We start from the raw sequence: 22,496 nt of genomic DNA, 5'->3' as shown, positions 1-22,496 counted from the left end.
TACTGAAAAAGGAGCATTTAGGTTAAAACGATCCTCCTCAGAACATAACGGTAATGTGATATTACTTAAAAAGGCAGCAGTGTCAGAGTCTGTCGCTTTTGATTCAGAACTATATAGCGATTTATAGAATTCCTTAAAAGTACTATTTATGACTAAAGGGTCACTAGAAGTGACACCATTTATATTCCGTATCATATTAATTGACCTGTCGTTGTTTTGATTCTTTAATTGGTATGCCAGTAACCGGCTAGATTTATTGCCAAATTCATAATGTTTTGTTTAGTAAAGAGAAGAAGCTTCTGAATATGGGAGGTATGATCCATATTTAGTTTAGTTCTTGCATTCTCCAGTAATTTTAAATTTGAAACTGTAGGGAATTGCTTGTGTATTTGTTCCAATCTAGTTACCTCCTTTTCAAGATTTTTCCTATTACTGTCTTTGGCTCTTTTAAGGTGGGAAGTATAAGAAATAAGATGACCACGTAGAGTAGCTTTGGCTGCATCCCAAATTATGGCAGAAGACACAGGAGAATCTCTGTTGTCGAGCCAAAATTGAGACAAACTATCTGAAACAAAAGATGAAAAATGATCACTGTTTAAAAGAGATGTATTAAATCTCCAATTTGAAGATCTAGGAATACTGAAGGCGGGGTCAATTTGCAAACATACTGCTGCATGATCTGATAGGACAATAGAGTCAATATGACAAGTCTGAACTGCATGCAAAAATTGTTTAGGGAGAAAGAAATAGTCCAGCCTGGAATATGAATTGTGGGGGTGAGAAAAAAAAGTATAATCCCTCACTTTAGGATTTAATTGACGCCATACGTCTATCAAACCGGAGTCAGAACATAAATTATTGAGCACCTTAGATGATTTAGGGTTTGATACGTTTGCAGATGAGGATTTGTCCAGAGAGGCATTCATTATACAATTAAAGTCTCCAGCTAGAAAACCTAAGCCTTTACAATGATGAGTGAACAGTAAAATCATCTGTGTTATAAAATTAGGGGAATCAAAATTTGGAGCGTCGAGATTGAGAATTGTTACATGGCATTTGAGGATCGATCCTGTGATCATAATAAATCTCCCTTCAGCATCTGATTCTTTATATTCTAAAATAAAAGGTAGATTTTTATTAATAAGAATGGCTACCCCTCTTTTGTTCTGTGAGTAAGAAGAAAAGTAGACTTGACCAACCCAGTCTTTCCCTAGCTTTGAGTGTTCTACGTCGGATAATTTTGTTTCCTGAAGCAATACTATATCAGGTTTTTGTTTTTTCAAATGAGTTAGAATTTTTTTTCTTTTAATTACATGTCCAATCCCTTGAACATTCCAAGTGATAAGTTTAAATGAACCAGCCATGAAAGGTGTGAATTAATCTCGAAGATAAAGCGATTTTATTTGGCGAAAAAAGGCAACAGAGAGTTGGCTTACAACAAACACATAAAACATCAAAGAAAACCTTGCAGCGCGTACCCACCCCCACTCTGTCCCCAAACAACAGAGTAAAACCCCCCATAATGAAGTCAACGAACGTAATAATCAGTACAAATCCAAACTCAAATTAGTGACCACAATAACAATTCAGTCGCCAGAGACAACGGCCAAACCAAGAGACTGAATAAAAAAAAGAAAAACAAAAACACTGCGAGGAAAAGGAAAAGAGAGTCCCTTAGGAATAAAAGAAAAACTATGTTATAAATGGGAAGCTATACTTAAGATTAATCAAACCTCCTAGTTATTCCAAATTACTTTAAATCAGGTTGGCTTTAAAAATAAATAAATAAATATACAAAAAAGTGAGTAAATAAAAACAGGTTGGCTCCTTTAGTCTTAAAAACTAGAAAGTAATGAAGGGACTCACTGTAGATCAAGTCAATAATCCTCCTTAACAAACGAGAGTAGCAGCAAAAATACCTCAAGTAAGAGATTCCAAAAAGGCAGCGGCTGATTCAGGGGTATCAAAAAGACGAATTTGCCCGTTATGAAGACAGCGAAGCCTCGCAGGGTATGCAAAGCCACGATACATATTCCGACGGGCCATCGATTTCCCCACGGAGTCGAACTCACGACGTTTGCGCAGGACCTCCGCCGAAAGGTCAGAGTAGAACCTTAATCTGGATTCATTGTAGAGGATGTCGCGCTTCTTCAAAGCTGCCCTGAGAACCGCTTCTTTCTGAGAGTACCGGAGAAATCGCACAAGAATACTTCTTGGTGGCTTATTCGCGTCCGGGCTCGGGACCAGAGCGCGATGGGCGCGTTCAATCTCCAAAGGAGGAAAGTCAGCAGGTAGGCCGACTAAAGTTGGAATGGTAGTTTGGAAGAGTCCTCGAGTGAAGTGGAGCCTTCCGCTTTCTCCGGGAGATTGACGATCTTTAAATTCTTCCGACGCCCGCAGTTCTCCAGGTCGTCAACCTTCAGCTGCAGCATATCCACTATCTTTTGCATAGCTGATATTTGGGCTTCGCAATTGTTGCGACTATCCTCGGTATTTGAGATCCGAGTTTTGGCTTCATCCATTCGTTTTTCCAAATCTGTTGCTCGATTAGATAGATTGGAAAGAGAAAGCTCAACTGACGTGATAGATGTTTTAATGTCACCCAGAGCACTGTTTATCGTATTCAAACGAGCTTCGACAGCTTCATCCATGTTATTAACACGGGAGGCTACAGATTTGATTTCAATCAAAATCTGATCCATGGTAGTCGAGCAGGTGGCTTCCGTGTCAATTTCACCATGCTCATCTTCATCAGTGGAGCACGCGGTCAGTCGAGTCGTCACTTTCTTTTTCCCGGTGGACGGGCCAGACGACGAAAATATAGGAAAATCTTTGTCACGAGGAGGTTTAGGCATACTTGAGATAGAAAATAACTGATTAAGTGACGTTTGCCAAGTGAGAAAAAGAACTTTAAACCTTGGTTTAGCAAGGAGCGAAGTCTCAAGCGTCCATCTTGCTCCGGGTCACGTGACCACCCCGACTTCTGGTCATTTTGATGATACAGATACTGTAGCTATAACAGTGAAGGAAATCACTCTTTGTTAAATGAAACCGGCAGCTGTGTGAAGATGTTGCCCTTGTGAAGTGTGTTGGTCCTGTTGCCTGCCCTCTCAGCGGGTTCCAGTGGCATTTCCCTTCACTGCCCTGCTCCGCTTCCTGTTGTTGAATTCCTTCGCTCAGCTTAGCTCGAGAAAGAGCAACCTTTTGAGCCCTGTTTTATCACAAACAATAGTTACTATTGACAAATCTGTAATGTTGATAATAATTACTTTTATACTGTGCATTTATTCATATTATATTGTTCATACTTCATGCATTTTTACATCTATTTTTTGTAATAACATACTGTATGTGCAAGTTCCATATTATACTTTATGTCATGTAAATCTCATAAATTCTATACAAAGAAAGAGCGTGCATTAGTCTTAATAGTTAAATTCTTTGCTGCAAATATGATTTAAGCAATTGACTTTATTATCTGCATTTCCAGTTAAGATATTCCAGATCACTTCCATCCGGTCTCCATTTATAGTCAAGATTTTATCAAAACTCTCTGTTCTGTATCACTCAGTCCATCTTCATAGCTTCAGAAAACCATTTCCTATTTCTGAGTCCTTTGGCATCATTCATATTCTCTTTGAAACGCATTTGGCTCAAGTCAAAACATCAGAGCTGCCATAGATGAAGGAACATCAGTCATGAGTTTATTCATTATGCATTGCCTTGCCAACAGAGTACTGGCTCTAATTGAGCTTAATTTCAGATGAGGTCGATCTTTAAAAGTTAGAAGCGCTTATGTGTGCTACTTTTTTTAATTACCGTATTACTCTTGCTAATTAATCAGCAGGGGAAAAGTGATATAATGTTTAGACAACATGTCTAGCCCCATAACTTGCCAAGCAGATAGACTCAGATCTTAATGCTGCTTCCTATCCAGCAGTTTTTCAGTTTTTTTTTTTTGAGTCTGAGTTCCAGTGATAACATCAGTCGTTCTTGCATGTTCAAAAAGATCTTCCCACAAAGAATATCAAACTACTTCAAAACTTGAAAGACACTATTTGAAGCTTTTTATTGTTTTATTTAATTTGTATATATTTTTTTATTACTTTTTTTTTCAACTTTTCAAAGATGTTTTCATACCTAGCACAATGTGGGTTAAATGCTATAGTTCTAATCTTGGGGTTAGGAATGTGAATAAATACCCAAAAGCCCAAGTTTAAGCAATATTAACCGTACTTTCTAAACTAAAGTGTTTGATTTTGCCAGTCAAGTCAAACAAAGAATCTCTGACAACATGACCTAAACTTTGAACAGCGGTCAGTACACAAATGAAAAGTTTGATTATTAACTAATTTACCTGAATGAAGCAGATATAGAGCATTTCTGTCAAATATATGATGATATTCTGGTAAATGTCATCATGACAGCATGACCTTGAGGGACATTGATTAGTGGGTCAAATGTGTCCTGGTTGTTCTTAAGGGCTGTGAACATCCCAACTGGCCTGTCATTCTTTTTCTGACCACTCACTTCACTTTCTTGTCACATGTCTGTCCATTTCATCCACTAAAAGTAATTCTAGTGAGCAGTGAGCTCTGGCATGAGCAGCGCTGAGCTGTCAATCACATAATCTGCCACCGTCTGCATTTTCTGCCCCGCTGCAGCAGTCGCTGCCCTAGAGAAACAGCTTCCTGTCTTTCAACAGGCCTCTCTGTCTCATTGTTGTGTGGAGGAGGATTGTGAGAAGACAGAAAACAGGACTGTGTGTGTCCGTCAGCACTTGAAATCAAAATTGACCATATTTACTATAATGTATTGTACAAATTTCATCATTACTTGTTATTCATCCGTCAAAATGCATTAACTTTCTCACTTTTTTGCTGACATTACCAAGGCTTCATAGCATGGGAAAATTATATTAAGCAATACAATTAAATCCTGCCCTATATTCTTCTAGTTCAATGTTCATATTATTAGTGAAACTGAATATTGCGTTTCACACAAGCATGTCATGTTACTGAAGATAGATGCTTTTTTTAATGGAGTTTCACATTTTTACCCATGTTTAATTGTGTCGTGCAGATTTGGTGCTATTATTATTACTGTTAATGACCCATTGATTTTCATTAAAAACAACTTATTCTGCATCTGATGGAAAGGAAACCTTGGAAACAAGCGCTTCACATATGTCTCTGACTGTTTGTTTGTTTGTTTCTCAAGGTAATGTGGGTGGAACAGCAGGTGGTGAAACGAAGAAAGAAGAGGGATATTTACTATGAGCTGACTGATCCGAAGTTTGCACAGCAGTGGTACTTGGTGAGTAAACAGCTCATCTGCTTGTTTGTGCACACGTGTGTGTTTGTGAACTGTTTATTCATTTCGATTCGCAAGCACTATACCTCCGGCTCAGATCGGATGGTCTGGGTGGGCTGTTGTAATGTTCTTTTTGGATTCACTCTGTTCCTTTTGCCCCTATTTAATGGGACATTGTGTAACACTTAACTTGTTGCCATTATGGTCATCCGGTGGAGCTTAAAGTTTAATCAGCCGGTTGTGATTTGGCTCTTCGGAAACATTCCAGACGTGCTGGCCTTCACTCTCCATCAGTTTTCATACATATCCTCTCCTGAGATGACAACCCTTCCGTGTCACTGTTTTGAAGTGGCCATATTCATCTGACATAACATGACTGATTATATGCAGAATAATTTCATTGTAATCGCAGATTTTGAATGTACTGTATTCAGTTTAAACTCTGCAGTTGGATAAAAATACACATTTGCATGAGCAATGATCAACATGTGGTGTCACTGTCAACTAGAGGTGCGCCAAAATATCGATATGGCGATATATATCACGATATTTTCTCCCACGATCGATTCTCGATGCGCTCTTGCCAAGTATCGATCTTAAAAGCCGTTATAAAACACTCTATTAGTATTCATTATCCCTTGACCCTTCTCCAGAAGTAGATAGGGGCGCGTGTTGCGAGTTTGGCTGTTGTGTTGTGAGTGTAAAAGAAGACGTACACACACTTGAAATGGCGGAGTCAAGCGAGGAAAGTAGAAGTGAGAGCAAGAAGTTAAAGGACGCTCCAGCAACATTTAAATACAAAGTGTGGACTTACTTTGGATTTTATAACAGTGAGGACGGGGCAAAGCTAGAAAAGGACTACGCAATATGCAAGAACTGCTTTGCAAAAGTCAGCTACATGGGAAACACGACCAACATGCACAGCCACCTCACGCGGCATCACCCGGAGCTCTATGAGAAAGCGTGGTTGGTGCTGGCTCAAAGCCGACACACCCCGGCGTAAACACCCTTTTCCAGGCAAAGCTACCACCTTGTTCTGCTAGGGCAAAGTCAATCACAAATGGGATCGCTGTTTACATGTGTAAAGTGCTCCATCCGTACAGCAAGGTGGAGAACGAAGGGTTCTGCTTTTTAATGAATATCTTAGAGCCACGCTTTGATATTCCCTCTCGGAAATATTTTGCTGAAAAAATGATTCCTGCACTTTATGACCAGACCAGGGCTAAAGTTGAGTCGGCACTCGAGTCGGCAGAAAGAGTGGGGCTCACGTGTGACTGATGGACATCGAGAGCCAGAGAGTCCTACATAACGGTCACTGTACATTTTATAAACGAAGACTGGGAAATTAAGTCATATGTCCTGCAAACCCGAGCAATGCACAAAACGCACACTGGGACACACATTGCCGATGTACTGAAAGCCTTAGTGGGGGAGTGGAATCTTGACGCTAAGAAGCCAGTGGTTGTCACCGACAATGCATCAAACATGCGTGTAGCAATGGACTTAACAGGATACCAACATGTTAGATGTTTTGGTCATGTTTTAAATCTTGCATCCCAACGTGCGCTGAAAACAGCTGCTGTTACCAAGGTACTTGTCAAAGTTAGGAGGATCTCAACATTCTTTCATCGAAGCACAACTGGAGCAGAAGCACTGAAAAGAAACCAGAAACTCCTTGGCCTCCCCCTTCACAAGCTCATCACGGACATGCCTGTTCGTTGGAATAGTGCCTATGAGATGATCTCCAGGTTTCTTGAGCAACAGCCAGCTGTCTGTGCTGCCCTCTTATCACCAGAGGTAAGAAAAGTTTGCAATGTAGAAGTTGTAATCTATATGTGTAATAAATGTGAATAATTTATCGTATACAATTTAATAAGTTTGTAAATAAATACTAATTCGTATGATATAAACTTGCTTGATACAATGAATAAACAATGAATACATACTTTATACATATAAAAAAACGGTATAGACCATTTATAAACTCCAAATAAAAACATTAGATTACATCATACAGTTCATGCTTTATTTGCTTTAAAATAAAGAACAATAATTATATTCATTTTATTAATAAATTGTATTTTGCCTTTTTTTTCTTTTTTTCTTAAGGTGAGAAAGAATGTGACTGACTGTGCTCTGACAGATAATGACATCTCAAGTGCTGAAGAGATGTTGGAAGCATTTAGACCAATGCTTGTGACAACAAATATCATGTGTGAGGAAAAGAATCCCACCATTTCAGTGGTTGCTCCTCTTCATGCCCAACTGCTGCGAGACACAACCAGCACTGAAGAAGATTCCCCTCTGGTTCGAGAGATTAAGGGAGCCATCAATCAAGACCTTTCAAAGAGATATCAATCAGAGGTGGAAAAAGGTCTCCTACGCATGTCCTCAGCCCTGGACCCTAAATTGAAATCCCTTTTATTTCTGTCACCTGAAGAAGTGCAAGACACTTATGCAAAACTACAGTCAAAAGCTGCAGCTTTAAAAGAGGATGATCCAGTGCCTTGTGGTGATGTTCAAGGGGATTTAGAGGAAGTGGAGACCTGCACAGCAAAGAAAAGAAAGTCTGCACTTGTTGACCTTCAAGAAGACCTCTTATGTCTCTACATCAGCAACCTCAATTGCAGAGAAGGAGATAAAACAATATCAAGATGCTCCTTCTCTGCCTCTCACTGAAGATCCACTGTTGTGGTGGAAATCTCAGCAACATGTGTTCCCTCTCCTTTCCAAGCTGGCCCATATGCATTTGTGTATTCCTGGGACCAGCAGCTGAGAGGGTCTTTTCAACTGCAGGAGATATCATCAGTGCCCAAAGAAGTTCACTCACTCCTGAACATGCTGACCAACTCCTCTTTCTCAAGAAAAATATGAACATATAAAACACATCACATGAAGCTTTTTTCTATTTTGTTCTGAAAAATGTTTACTTTTGGATGCACTTTAAGTTAGGTACATTTTAGATGTACTTTATCCCTGATAAATTTATTTTATTTTTTATTTGAAAGCAGTAGCCCAAAGGTTTATGTTTCTTGCACTTAATAGTGTCACTGTTCATGTTTATGAAGGACAATCATATAGTATTGTTTACACTGAATCTGTCCTCAGCCTTACAGCTATTTTGCACCCAAATGGTGTCACCGTTTGTCGAAGACATAGTATTACTACTGATTGCAGCAATGTTACACTAAAATAGTGTCTGTGACTGTTTTGTTGCTACTAAGTCACAAGTTGTTTTTGTTATTGTTTCATCCAAAAATAAATAAATGGAGACTCATTTTACTAATAAAAAAAAAAAAACTTTTTATTTCTTAAAACATGACATATTACTGATAATATATTGATTATCGCCATATCGTGATATTATCGTATCGTGAGCAATGTATCGCGTATCGTATCGTGAATTACCCAGTGATTCCCAGCCCTACTGTCAACACTACCAAAATAGCAATAAAATATGAAGAAAAGCAATGCCGAGAAAGCGGCCGACTTAACATGTGCATGACTACCTGTTTGTTACTTTAATTAGTGTAAATATTATCTGCATCTTCTAACAACACATCTCCGGATGAAAATATGTACACAAGCAACTCTCTCTTTGTTCATAGTATATTTGAGTTCTATTGTAAATGTATAATTGAATGGTATATACTGCATTTATCATTCTATTATCACTCAAGATCTGCACCACCTTTTTTAATTGGATAGAAATTTTGTTTAGATTGCCTAAATTGATCTTTTTTCCCAATTGAGGTGTTCACAAAGGCTTTTTCATATTGAGCTAATATTCAGATTATTAATGGATTCTTAGGCTGCATAGAAATGTAGCTAATGTTGATGAGTGCTCTCTGTCAGCTGTGATTCAAGATGATGGTTGTAGAAGGCTTATGTATCAGCACTGATACTCTAATATCGACCATCAGGCTACAGTTATTTCTCATTCCTACCTCATAGTCTCCTGTTTTCTTGATACTTTTACTAAGACCTTTGAATCAATGTGCACTTTCATTTACAGGTCTGTTCAAGGCCACGAAAGAAAGACAGAGAGAAAGGGATAGAAAGAGACATAAAGAATGAATGAATTTATATATATATATATCTATTCATTTATTTTTTCTTGTTTATAAAATATATTATAATATTAAATATAAATATATTTATATTTATTTAAGTAGCTATTAAGAGTCCCTACATCCTTCATATCTCTCATTTGTGAGAATGTAATGAGAATCGTTAATTTGTGTTTAGTCATTGCTCATTCAGTTTGCATTCAGCGGTGATTCACCAGACCCCTATGTTTTGTTCCAGCTAATGAACCAAGGAGACAATCGATGCTTTTTCTCACATTTTTGGAAAATGTCATGACTTCGTGAAAAAAAAAACAATAAAATTGTAGTCTGAGCTCCAATCCTTTCTCAGCGCATTTTTCCCCTCTTTACGGCAGCGTTATCAATCATGTTTATCAGTAAAACAGTTAGAATCCACTCAATAACACTTCCGCAGAATGGAATGCAGAGAAAGTTTTGCTGCAATTGCAACAGTTGACCTAAGGTCACCAGCGGCAATTTATCAACCTCACAGCCATTATTACTGGACCTTTGAGGCAAGATTGCATCATTTTGCCTGATGTAGGCTTAAGAAATAAACTGCCAGTTCTCTTCGTTTGACTTGCAATCCCAGGATAAGCAGGAGAGTGCATCATTTTGGGGTCATCAGACCTAACAGCACCTTTCTGGCTTCAATTTCTCCCTGTGACCCCCCTGGGGAAGAGAGCAGTGATGCTGTGACCAAGAGGAAAGTCAAGAAGCCATGCAGCGAAATAAATTCAATTTTCTGCTCAGATAAACTCAGGTGGCCACGATCATTTCTGCGCTGGAGTGGCATGTGTGTGGAGTGGGAGAAGGCTCTGTGGTCTGACAGTGGGTGGGTGGATGGTCAGCCTGGAAGCTCTCCTGGCTCGACTACTAGTCATTTCTCAGGATGTTTGGATGTTTGTTTTTGTGACAGTCATCTTATGTTCATCACGGCTGCATTTATTTTTTCAAAAATACAGTAAAACGGTAATAGTGATGTGTATATATATATATTACATTGTTAAAATGGTTTTCTATTTTTTAAAATGTAACAGTGTAATGTATTCATGTGATGCAAAGCTGCATTTTCAGCATCATTAGTCTTAAATCATTCCAATATGCTGATTTGTTGCCCAACAAGCATGTATTATTATCAATGTTGAAAACCTTTATTCTTACCAAGGCTGCATTTATTTGATCAAAAATACAGTAAAAACTTAATACTTTTCCCCAAAAAGTATTAAGCAGCTTAAATGTGATAAAAAGAAATAAGAAATCTTGAACACCAAATCAGCATATTAGAATGATTTAATGGCAATGGCTGATGGAAACAGGAATAAATAAAATTTTAATACACTATATAATATTTCACAAAAGAACTGTTTTTACTGTCTTTTGATCAAATGAATGCAGTTTTGTTAATATGATGATGATACTTTTGAAAACCCTTTTTTGTAAATGGTAGTGTATGTTTAGTGTAATTCAGTAATTAATTAATTTAGTTTTTCCTCAAAGCAAAATAAAATAAAATCTTGCATCAATGCAAAAAACACTTGATATTTCATATATTAACTCAGGTGTAAAAATAACAAAATTGTGTAACATAAATCCAATATAAGCAGTACAGTAAAAGCTCTACTATCTACACATCAAGAGGACAGCAAGCAAACCATAAGCACGATACCTGAGGTTATAATGCAGTATTTGAAGGACAGTATGAAGTGTGTCAGGGCACTGCTATATCCGAGACAGGAAATTGTGAAGATATATTCTAGAGTTTCGGCATCGTTCAAAGAACAGGAACAGGAGGCTATGCGGTATTGAGGTAACGACAGAGTGCAGCCTTGAATCATAGAGCTGATGCGAGCTTAAAAAATGAAAGATTTGTGAAAGATGAACCTCAAAACATGATCCTCAAGCACTGGTTGATGTTCAGCATCAGCGGAGTAGTCAGCAGGAGGGAAGTGGCATCTATGCTGATCTGTTCTTTCTTCTATTTTTTATTCAGCACAACGAAGATCATCGTGACCTCAACGTGAAGGAAGCCTGGAAGCAGGGTTTTACTGGACAAGGCGTCGTCATATCCATATTGGATGATGGAATTGAAAAAAACCACCCAGATCTGATTCAAAACTATGTGAGTTTGAATAAACAACTATAATATATCCCTTATAACCCAAAACAATATAACTTCACTAAATGTTTCTTATATATTCTTAGGATCCAGATGCAAGCTATGATGTTAATGATGGCGACCCAGACCCTCAGCCTCGATACACCCAACTCAACGATAACAGGTACTCAATGCATATGTAATCTGTAAACCTAGTTTAGGTCCCCTAAGCAAACCCAGTGATTTACGGGCCGTTGGAAGCTCAAACTGTTGTTATTTGTTTTTCCCGTCTTAGCCAGCACTGTATTTTGTGCCTAGGCATGAAACTCCTGGCATAAAACCAGCTGAAGTATGAATACTACTATACATTTACTGCTTTACTTAATGGGGCCAAAGGTTTCCCCTGCAGAGTGGAGATGGGCAGAGGAAAACATGGCCTGCAATGTAGTGTGATTAACGCCGTAGCCCATTTTAGATGGACAGGAACTGCTTTTGCTAATGAGTTATTTTTGCCTACCCAGTAAGCAAATGGTAGTGCTGTCATTTTCAGAATCACAATCTGCGATTAAGATTTTCGTTCATCATTAATTTGTTGCACCATTTACAAATGTAATGGTGTTACACATGGTCACTCTTTACCAGATGCAGTTTAATATGTAAATGAGCTAATACATAATTTCCTGCAAAAAAAGAATGATGTGGTTTATGCAAATTATCTCAGCAAAGATGGAAAACATGCAACAAAAGACGTTACTTGATATATTAATGCATTGACCATTCACACTGACTGCGATTAAAATGTACCATAGCTGGTGATCTTACTCGACTGCAGCTGTTTTCTTTTCACATATATCCTACAGTAGGGTCATGTCTTCCAGGCAAAAGCAGATTTTTACATTAAATTAAATTCATTTATATGTAATACTCCTGAGACTAGTGTGCAGGTTGTAGTGGTAGGCAGCAACTTTCTCTGGCTGTTTTCTGTGTTGTGTGTTTTGCTGCTGCGAAATTAGTTTCTCTGTGATTGATGTGTCGTGCGTTTAGTTCTCTCCACGGATTGTGTTTTGTTGTCTTGGTAATGGCCATCCACAACACTGGCCTAGTTCATAAATCAACAGAGATTTAGGTTGATTTGTGAAGAAACAATGATGGTGTTGAGAATGGGTTACTTTAAAGAAATAGTTCACCCAGAAATGAACATCATGTCTTTCTGAAATTGTATAATATTTTCTTTTTGTGGAGTACCATAATTTGAAAAGAATCTTCACACAGTTAATACTGACCTTGGACTGTCAAGCTAAAACAACAACAACAACAACAACAACAACATAAATGTAGTATGTAATGTATATAAAATTAGTCCATACGGTTTTAGCACTATTTCAGGTCATTAAAGATCTATAGTTTTGGAGAAATAAAGAAAAGAAAAAAAAAATGCATGTGTTTTTTGATCCAGCCAACTTGAGGTTGTTGTGTGGAAAATATATATATTTGTATTTTTATTTTTTGGTTCCATGGAACAAATAACAGAATAAAAGTTTCGACTGACATGAAGGTTAGCAGATGATTACCGAATGGTCATTTCATTGTGTAAACTATACCTTTATATACTCAGTTTGTTCATCACCACCCTTCCAAACTGAATCTCAACCCCATTCAATTTTACAAAGCAAGACATTGTTATGGCTAATGATCATGGCTAAGCTCTGATTTAATGATGAGTTGAACTCTGGTCTGTCCTTATTTCACTTTAGGATTTTCCTCATTCTTCCTTTTTTTGGGATACCAGCCAAAGAGCCGTTTTTATCTTGAGGCTAACCATGATTGGTGATGACAGGCAGAAAAGCGCATAGTTACGAGTGGGTTGAAATCAAAGGTCTTGGGCTGAATGGCACGGCTTTGTAGATTTAAGAGGGGCTGTCCCATGTTCTCCTAATGGAAGTACCCCACAGCGCATGTCATGTTGGCGTGACTCCTATAATGTGCACTAATGAAATGACATCTTTGGCATTAGTTGAAATGTGATCAAGTTTGACTTTTAAAACATTTCGTAAATGATTTTGCAACACAGAAACACTTTCTTAGTCACTATAAAGCATTAAAGATCAGTAAAATTTCACTGTGATAATGCAAAGACAGCAGGAGATACATTAGTAGCAGTAGTTCAATAGCGGTAGCAATTTTGTTCGTCCTACACATTATTTAACTGCCATGTTTTCTTCTGACCCCTGCTGTGAAATTCCCCATCTTGAATCCGCTGCTTTTTTTTTTGCTTTTTTTTCAGAAGCCCATCTCTTGTTGCCTTACTCCTCTCTTTTCTAGCATGTTGCGCTCTATATGGGTGTTTTACCGTTGCAATTATCTAGTTCTTGCATCTTTTACCACAGAACCACAAAGCTGGTTTCAGGTTTGCAACAGTAGCAGAGAACATTTACGAACACTTTCAGTTCTCAAGCACTGAATGTCACCAACCTGTGTGTTTACGTATGTGCATATGTACAATATAAAATCAATGCAAATGCATAGTGTATATATCATAAATGTAGCAATTTTTTTTAATTATAATCAGCTGCAAAATAATTGCATATCATGCAGTACATGCATATGTTGCTATGTTTGTGGCAATTGTTATTAATCAGCCAAAAAAATTGCAAATCATTTATATATAAGGTTGAGGGTTGGGAACCAAGTACCGGTTCTTATTCAGAACCGGTTCTGTTTTTTTAAAAGAACTGGAACCGTGAGCAATTTCTAAGTTTCGGTTCCGAAACCGGTTCTGGTGTGACATATGACCAAGTGCTGTGAGCAGCCTTCCGCTGGTGTTCTGATGATTCGACGTTTCCCGTAAAGGATGTCACAGACCGAATAACAGAAATGCCACCATGCCTCTTTAATTACTAAGCACATTGTTTCCTATGAGGCACACTCCACAGACTCACCGTGCGGCATAGTGTCTTTAACTGCCGTACACGTTTCCCATGATTGTATGCGCAACCGCTCCTTTGATAACTGTGCACATCATTTTGTCTGACTGTACATGTACTGGTGTCCTGACATTTTATTCTACCAAGGTTTACTGCGCATGCGCACATCAATATCGCATCCTTTTTCTCATCCTAAACAACATTTAATGTATCTGCATTACTGTAAGGGTAGGTTTAGGGTTGAGGTAGGTGAAGACTTCAATAAAAACACAATCTAATTAGTAGAAAAAAATGATTTATTGTTGGTTTCCTGTAGCTGTATCTCTTCTAGCTACAACTGTGAATATAACACATAATTAATTTATTTGCATTACTGTAAGGGTATGTTTAGGGTTGTGGTAGGTGTATACGTTAATAAACCATAACTTAACAGTAGCATTTTTCGTTGTCGAATTGTACTACCAACTGTTTTAATTGGAGGTAGGAAAAATCGACAGAAGACCGGCAGCGTGCAGCACCTGCCGCCACTAAATTACATTACATTTGTCTCACATTGTCATTAATATACATACTGACTTCAACTTGGACCACTAAATAAATAGACTGCTATTGTTATGCAAGTATGAGGGATAGATTATTTAGTGTACAGGTCATTTCAAGAGTGATAAACAAAGTGATAGATAATATTTATTTTCATGCATTTTAAATGTTTAAAAATGTGGAAACTACTCATTGCATAACACCATCTCCTGACTGCATTATTATTTGTAACATGGGGCTTTATGGAGAGTGTGCACATGGTTATAAGTATAACAGTTTATTTTTATTAATTTAGGGAAATGAACCAGTGTCTCAGCCCTCAATGAACTATTTTGCCAACAAGCTTATTCCTGCTAGAAAAACAAAATGTTTATGACATCAACTTTGAAGCACATGCTGATTGATGGACTAGCATTACTCAACATTACTTACCTTCCAGCAACACTACATTCAGTGAAGGTAAAATAATAAAAAAACATAATATTTGTTCATTTAAATGAAACTGTAATCGAAACCTGAAAATTTGTATATGTTGAATTTTGACATTGCCAACCTTTAAATTAAGTTGACAGTAAGTAATAAACAGTATTGAGCATTGAGTAGTCCATTTTTCCTTGCTACTATTGTTTTAGTAGTTGTTTAATGATTTTAATTGAACCAGAATCGGAACCGGAACCGTTAGGTGGAACCGGAACTGGAAAATTTCTAATGATTCCCAACCATAATAATGTTTTTTTGTACAAAAAAAATAATAATAATAATAAATCAAATAAAATAAAATAAAGTTTTTTTTGTTTTTGACCATGTAGTTCAAAATTTGCCATTAAACAATTCATACTCATGGTACTCAAAACAAGAAATATGTAGATAAATATATTTTTAGACTGCTATGTAATGTTTTATTGGTGCCGAAACATAATAGGCACAATATGAGAGAAAAGACAGAAATGTGTATTGTTAAGTCAAGCAGAACATCTTTGCTCTTCTATAAAATCATAACTCGAAGAGGCAAGTGAGGCTATGTATTGTTTTATTAGTGCATAAACATAATAGTTTACCTGCTTGTTAATTCAGAGAAAAACACTGCAAAACTTAACATGTTTATTAACTATATTTTAATGTTTTATGTTCTGTATTAAACATTTCAATTCTTGGCTAAAATGGGTGAAACGATGTCTTCTTAATAAAGCTTTTATCTGTTTCAGAGTTAAACTCTAATTTCTGATATATTTGTTTATTTTTACATTTTTGTCAAATATCTTTGAAGGATGACACATATTGACATCTACTGTATCCCCCAGCCCTACTGTTTGTATTGTGTGAATTTTAGCGTGTCTTTCTCAGTGTCAGATCTGGATTTTCTTTGAAACATCCATTTATCAGTGCTTCAACAATCCTTGGTCGTGTTGTAAAGTGACTAAATAATGCATTTTGAATTCATAAGTGCGTTTCCACAGAAGTGGGGCAAGTTGAGTCAGTGTGGTGTTTCAGAAGAAACTCGAGCTGTGGCAAGAAGCGTTTAAGCCACATAAATGCCTTTCGGTTTGTACTTTCATCTCTGAACAGTACTTTTTCCTAAAACAGTTATAGTTTTTTTTTTCATACTTTTGCTCTGAAAAACAGAATTGATAGAGTGAATAATGTTTTTTTTCTGCTATTTTTAAGATATTTGTGTACATTTTGCATATGACAACGTTTACAAAATGTCTTTCATAATAATTAGTCAGTTGGCTTTTAATTCATTTAAAATAACCAGATTAATCGCATGGTGTTCTGTCTGCATGTTTTATAAAGCTAGTCTCTAAACACATCTAGACTGAAGGTTTTAGCGTGATTGTGTTAATTTTTATCTTTTTTTTTTAATCAGTTGTATTTATTTTGCCAATCTTTCTCTCTAGATATCTGCATCAGCATTGTTTATTGAAATAATCATATCAGTTGACTATGTCAAGCACCTTAACACATGAATAACTCTCATGTGCATTACTGTGTTGACTTTTGCCATGTTTTTATGTCAAAATAAAAAAAAAATTCCAGCTGGCTTCAATTCAGTTACAGATTGTGACTATCAAGTCTTCCACTACACTTAAAAATGTTAGGCAATAAGTTATAGCAAAGATGAACACGTATTAGAAATCATATCTTTCATTGATTGTCTTCAGCAATGCAGTGCTTTATGGGAGTTTGGCACGGCTTTAGAGAGCCGTTCTCTCAGGGTGTAATCTGATCAAGATCGGCTCAAGACGTGTGCTGATAAAACATCAGAGGTTACCATAACACGCCGTGTTATTTGCCGTGTTAAAATTGCACATCTGGAAATGCCTTTTGTTCAGACAAAGGCAGGATGAAGTATTCCCCCATACACAGTTCCCACAGTTAATGTGTTTGTACTAGCCAGTCAAGTGAGTTTTGCTTAGCAGCAGCTCAAGACGGGCCGTATATTTTCTTGCCCCGTCATTGTTAATTCATCAGGCACAATATGAGAGAGAAGACAGAAATATTTAGTGTTAAGTCAAGCAGAACATCTCTGCTCTTCCATAAAATCATAACTCGAAGAAGCAAGTGAGCCTTCCGTTAAAGATTCCGCTTGACGGTCTCTAGACCTGCTCCTGGTTTCTCTCCCAAGCTTAAAACACTGAAACCTCTCCTGGATTTATTTTCCTGGGGCTTCAATAAGCCAGCTGGAATAATGCCTAATCCAATTTTAAGATGGTCATGAATACATCTGTATTGAATGTATTAAAACTCTCAGCATGTGTAACGTGGGTCTGCTAATTCAAGCAGAACAAGTGCGGATCTTCCAGCAGGAAACATTTATAAACATCTTAATGTCTTTACATGTGATATCCTGCTATATTTTTTTACATTAACTGTTAATCGCCTATTAACGTTGCATTATCATGCTGTTTAAAATGCTAACTATGGTGAGGGTTGAAGCTTTGCTCACCAGTGGATCATCTGCAGTGAATGGGTGCCGTCAGAATGAGAGTCCTAACAGCTGATTAAAACATCACAATAATCCACACCACTCCAGTCCATCAATTAACATCTAGTGAAGCAAAAAAAGCTGCATGTTTGTAATAAAGAAATCAATTAAGGCATTCTAATGATTGTAGACTGTGCTTGATCTGTGCATATTTCTCTTCTGATTCAGATACTTTTTCACTGCAATATTATGGGTGGAGGACTATGTTTGAAGTTAAGAACATCTTAATGAATTTGTTCATTACAAACATGCAGCTATATGCTTAATACGTCTTCAGTTGATGGACTGAAGTCATGTTGTGGATTACTTGTGGAGTATTGTTAGCAGCTATTTGCACTCTCATTCTGACGGCACCCATGCACTTCAGAGGATCCATTTGTGAACAGTGCTAATGCTGTAATGCTTGCAAAAAAAAAATGCTTCTCCAAATCTGTTTCGATAAAAAAAAAAAATCATTTAGATCTTAGATGGCCTGAGGGTGAGTAAATTATCAGCCAATTTGTATTTTTGGGTGAACTGTTCCTTTAAAGGAGCAATTTGGCCCCAAATCATAATTTGCGCATCCTTATCTTAAGTAACCAATCACCAAAGAAGATATTTTGAAGAATGTCATTCATAAAATGAAGTAACTTTTTGAAATGTCATTTTCAAAATCAAATGTCACCAAAATATCAAGTCGCACAGGTTGAGAACAATAAGAGTGTGAGTAAATGACAAGTCTTCAATTTTTTTTGTTAAGCTACAAGCAAAGCCCTCCCTGCAAAAGTTATTCAAAACATAGTTTCTAGTTGTGTTAACTTGTTGTCTCTTCCATAAGTAAAGAATAGTTTGCTTGTCTGCATCTACAAACCTTTAGGATGACTTCCTGTGGAGGAGATGCCAAACAGTGTTCCAGCCCAGAATAATCCTGTTCTTATAAGAACTGAGCCGCATGTCAAGGGCAGTGCATTTGCAGGTTTGAGTCCTGTCAGGGTTGTATAAAGGTCCAAACAATGTGTCTCAGTAGAACGCCTGTGGTGTTGAAGAAAGCAGATGGTCATGTGCGTCCTACATAGACTGCTTTTCTTCTGTTAAGTGAAGCAGAAATACTCTTATTTTTCATCTGCTGTTAGTGCTGATTGACTTGTTGGCTATTTTTATACAGAACCCATAGTATTCAGAGGACAACACCATTCCTTGATGTTTCTAGTAATGATTGCTAAAACAAACAACGCTTACTTTAGCCCATTTTGGTTTGGGATTTGAACACACTCAAAAATCTTTCTTTTAAACCGAAGTCTTAAAACCATTTCTTGTCAGTTTATTAAGAGTTGTGGTTGTCATTTATATTGCTTGTTTTTTTGAAAGACGTTTAAACTTTTATTCAGGAAAAAGGACCTTGAAGACATTTGTAATGTTACAAATGATTTTCATTTCAGAATAAATGCTGTTCTTTTTGTTCATCAGAGATATTAAGCGGCACAGCTGTTTTCAAAATTAATAATAATAAATGTTTCTAGAGCATCAAATCTGCATATTAGAATGGTTTCTGAAGGATCATGTGACATTGAACTAATGATGCTGAAAATTCAGCTTTGCATAACAATACATTAAAAAAAATATATATATTATTATATTATATATTTCATTATTTCATATTCATATTCATATATTTCATGATATAAAAAAAAATAATAATAATAAACCCACTAAAAGCTCTAATATTGTGAAATATATATATATAAAGGAAACTGTTATTTTAAATTGTAGTAATATTTCACAATATTAGAGCTTTTAGTGGGTTTTATTATTATTATTATTTTTTATATCAAATAAATGCAGTGAGTTTAAGAGACTTGAAATTATTCCGAGCCCAAACTGTTAAACCATGACTCTTGCATGCTTGTTTGAGATATTTTGCCTTAATTTCATTATGTTTTTTCGGGAGCCTATAAAAAGTGTATTACTCTCTCAACCATTCATCAGAATTATGTTGGTGTTTGTCCTTCAAAAATCAGTGCAGAAAATGCAAAAGTCTGCACATTCCATCTGGGCCTGCTTCTAACATTTGGAATCGATCTATACAGCACATGTGCTGCAGGTAAATATGAAATGGAAATAACCCTCTTATATGCGTCCAGGCTTGCTTTAAATCTGTCAGACAGCTCACTAGTGGCATATCTCGCTCTCAGTATCACAAACCTGCATGTTTTCGGCTTTAAAGTGAGTCAGCAAGGGGGACGGTAACGCAAGGTGTCACACCAAACCCTATTAAACAATCCATCCACGATAACAGCCCATCAATGTGGATTCATTCACGTATAGTTATCCATACATAAGAGTGGCACTTTGTGAGATTAAAGCCTGAGAATAATTCATGGTTACTCAAGAACAGTGATTGGTTGAGAACTGAGAAGGTCCATAGTGATAATTTAAGCTTTTGAAATCTATATCTTGTTCGGGGGCAATGGGAGACGCATCGATATGAGTTTGACTCATATTTTAGTTTGAAATGGGTTAGAACAAGTAAGTCATGTGATTGTCAGTACATTTCTGTTCAGTCAGTGGACTGTGAAGAATAAATGCAGATGCTCACAATATGTCTGCACAGATTCCCTGTCATCCAGGTCGTGTGTACTGTAGAAATGTGTGAGGAGCATCTGGACTAGTTTCTCATTTAAGACATGCCACTCTACCATGTGTGGTCTTGAACAGATGACAAACGGTGCACATTCACCACATTTATCTTCATCACTTTGTGACATTTTGAGACATTTAATATAAATTAAAATAAAAAGCAATGATTTAATGTAGAGCATTTTTTTTGATAAAGAATTTATATATATATATATGTATATATATATATATATATATATATATATATATATATATATATATATATAATAAAGTGATTCTTAAATGTATAAACAATATAGAATGTTATAAATGAATAATTTTGAGTAAATAAAGAAATTTAAATTGACAGGCTGAGTGTGTTTCTCTTATGCTAATTAAAATTGTCATATCACAATAGCGATGCAATGACGTAGGGCACATTTACGTTCCCTAGCGCGCACAACAACACCACCATAAACCTGACTTGTGTTCGACTTGAAACAGCGTTGCGCAAACTGATCGGTGTATGACTTCAAAGTATCGTGTGATCGGTTCTAGAGCATATTCGAGGGCACACTCTTACCGTCAAAAATAGGCGATGCGTCTATCTTTAGCAAAGTGGCACAGAGAGCTGCTTCTGAAACATGCTGCTGGTGTAAACACAAGCATTGACTAGAGTGGCCGCGTCAGAGCCATAATGCGCCACAGACGAGTGCAGTGTAAATAAGGGGCAAGTCACTCTCGCGGTATTTTGATGTCACACACCGATCGGTCTGCTTCGGCCTCTTTTTGTTTCGTAATCTTGCATGCTTTCTCCCAAGTTCCCTCCTGTTGTTTTAACAATCCACAAGCTTGGTTCCCATAAAACTCCCTCCTTTTTTGGATGTAATATAGGTCTCATGATCCTCCTTATTGTAGGACTGAGTAAGTCTGAGACATTATCCTCACTGATCTCATGCTTCCTATGAATGGACGGATGACTGCAGGGGTTCTCCTGGGATTTCACTGATCCTTCCTTTGTGCTGTTCAACTCCAGTTTACCTTCCATTGCTCTCTTGGCTTTTGTATGTCTGCTGACCCGGAAGATTATTGTGACACTGATGCTGTGGTTTACGCTTGAATCCAGTGCTGTCTCAGATGTTTGTATGTGGTGCAATAAGTGTGCATATATATTTTAATACTGGCAAAAATGAATATGCAATTGGAGCTACAGTGCAAACAAGATTAAGATACGTATTTCTACTGTGTGGCAAAGAGGTAGAAAGGCCAAAAATAAAATGCACTTGGATGGTGATCTAAGTGACACGTCTCTGCTCTTTAGCTGGTTCCTTGCCTTTTGGTCCTCATTAATTTTGATTAAATGCATACAGCAAGATGCATTTGCACATTGTCACAGACTGTAATCTTATTCCCAAAGGCCACGGTTATCAGTGTGTCACCTGCTGTCGTATTTCACAGATAGCTGCCTGTTTTACAGCAGGACTGAGTAGGAGCTCTTCACACATGCAAAAGAGCTCTGAATGAGCCCTGCAAGATGAGAGGCTTCGGTCACCTGCTGTGAATGAGGATCAGGGCGGTCTTTATATTTATATATATATACATATATATACATATATATATATGTATGTATGTATGTATGTATATGTATGTATGTATATGTATGTATGTATGTATGTATGTATGTATGTATGTATGTATGTATGTATGTATGTATGTATGTATATGTATGTATGTATATGTATGTATATGTATGTATGTATATGTATGTATATGTATGTATGTATATATGTATGTATATGTGTATGTATGTATGTATGTATATGTATGTATATGTATGTATGTATATGTGTATGTATGTATGTATGTATGTATGTATGTATGTATATGTATGTATGTATGTATGTATGTATATGTATGTATATGTATGTATATGTATGTATGTATGTATATGT

The 22,496-nt window shown here is 36.8% G+C and overlaps 1 protein-coding gene across 2 annotated transcripts in view; it reads left to right on the top strand.

Moving 5' to 3' along the window:
* Positions 1–22,496, top strand: part of LOC132117663 (furin-1-like) — a 107,653-nt gene that overhangs the window by 56,353 nt on the left and 28,804 nt on the right. For both annotated transcript variants that reach the window (XM_059526985.1, XM_059526990.1), the window contains exons 4-6: positions 5,221–5,316; positions 11,395–11,523; positions 11,607–11,683. In XM_059526985.1, the coding sequence (XP_059382968.1) occupies positions 5,221–5,316; positions 11,395–11,523; positions 11,607–11,683 (302 nt within the window). The remainder of the gene's footprint in view (positions 1–5,220; positions 5,317–11,394; positions 11,524–11,606; positions 11,684–22,496) is intronic.

The sequence above is a fragment of the Carassius carassius genome, chromosome 3 (genome assembly GCF_963082965.1).
Source record: "Carassius carassius chromosome 3, fCarCar2.1, whole genome shotgun sequence".
NCBI classification, from domain to species: Eukaryota; Metazoa; Chordata; class Actinopteri; order Cypriniformes; family Cyprinidae; genus Carassius; species Carassius carassius.
This window is presented reverse-complemented; position numbering and strand designations above follow the sequence as displayed.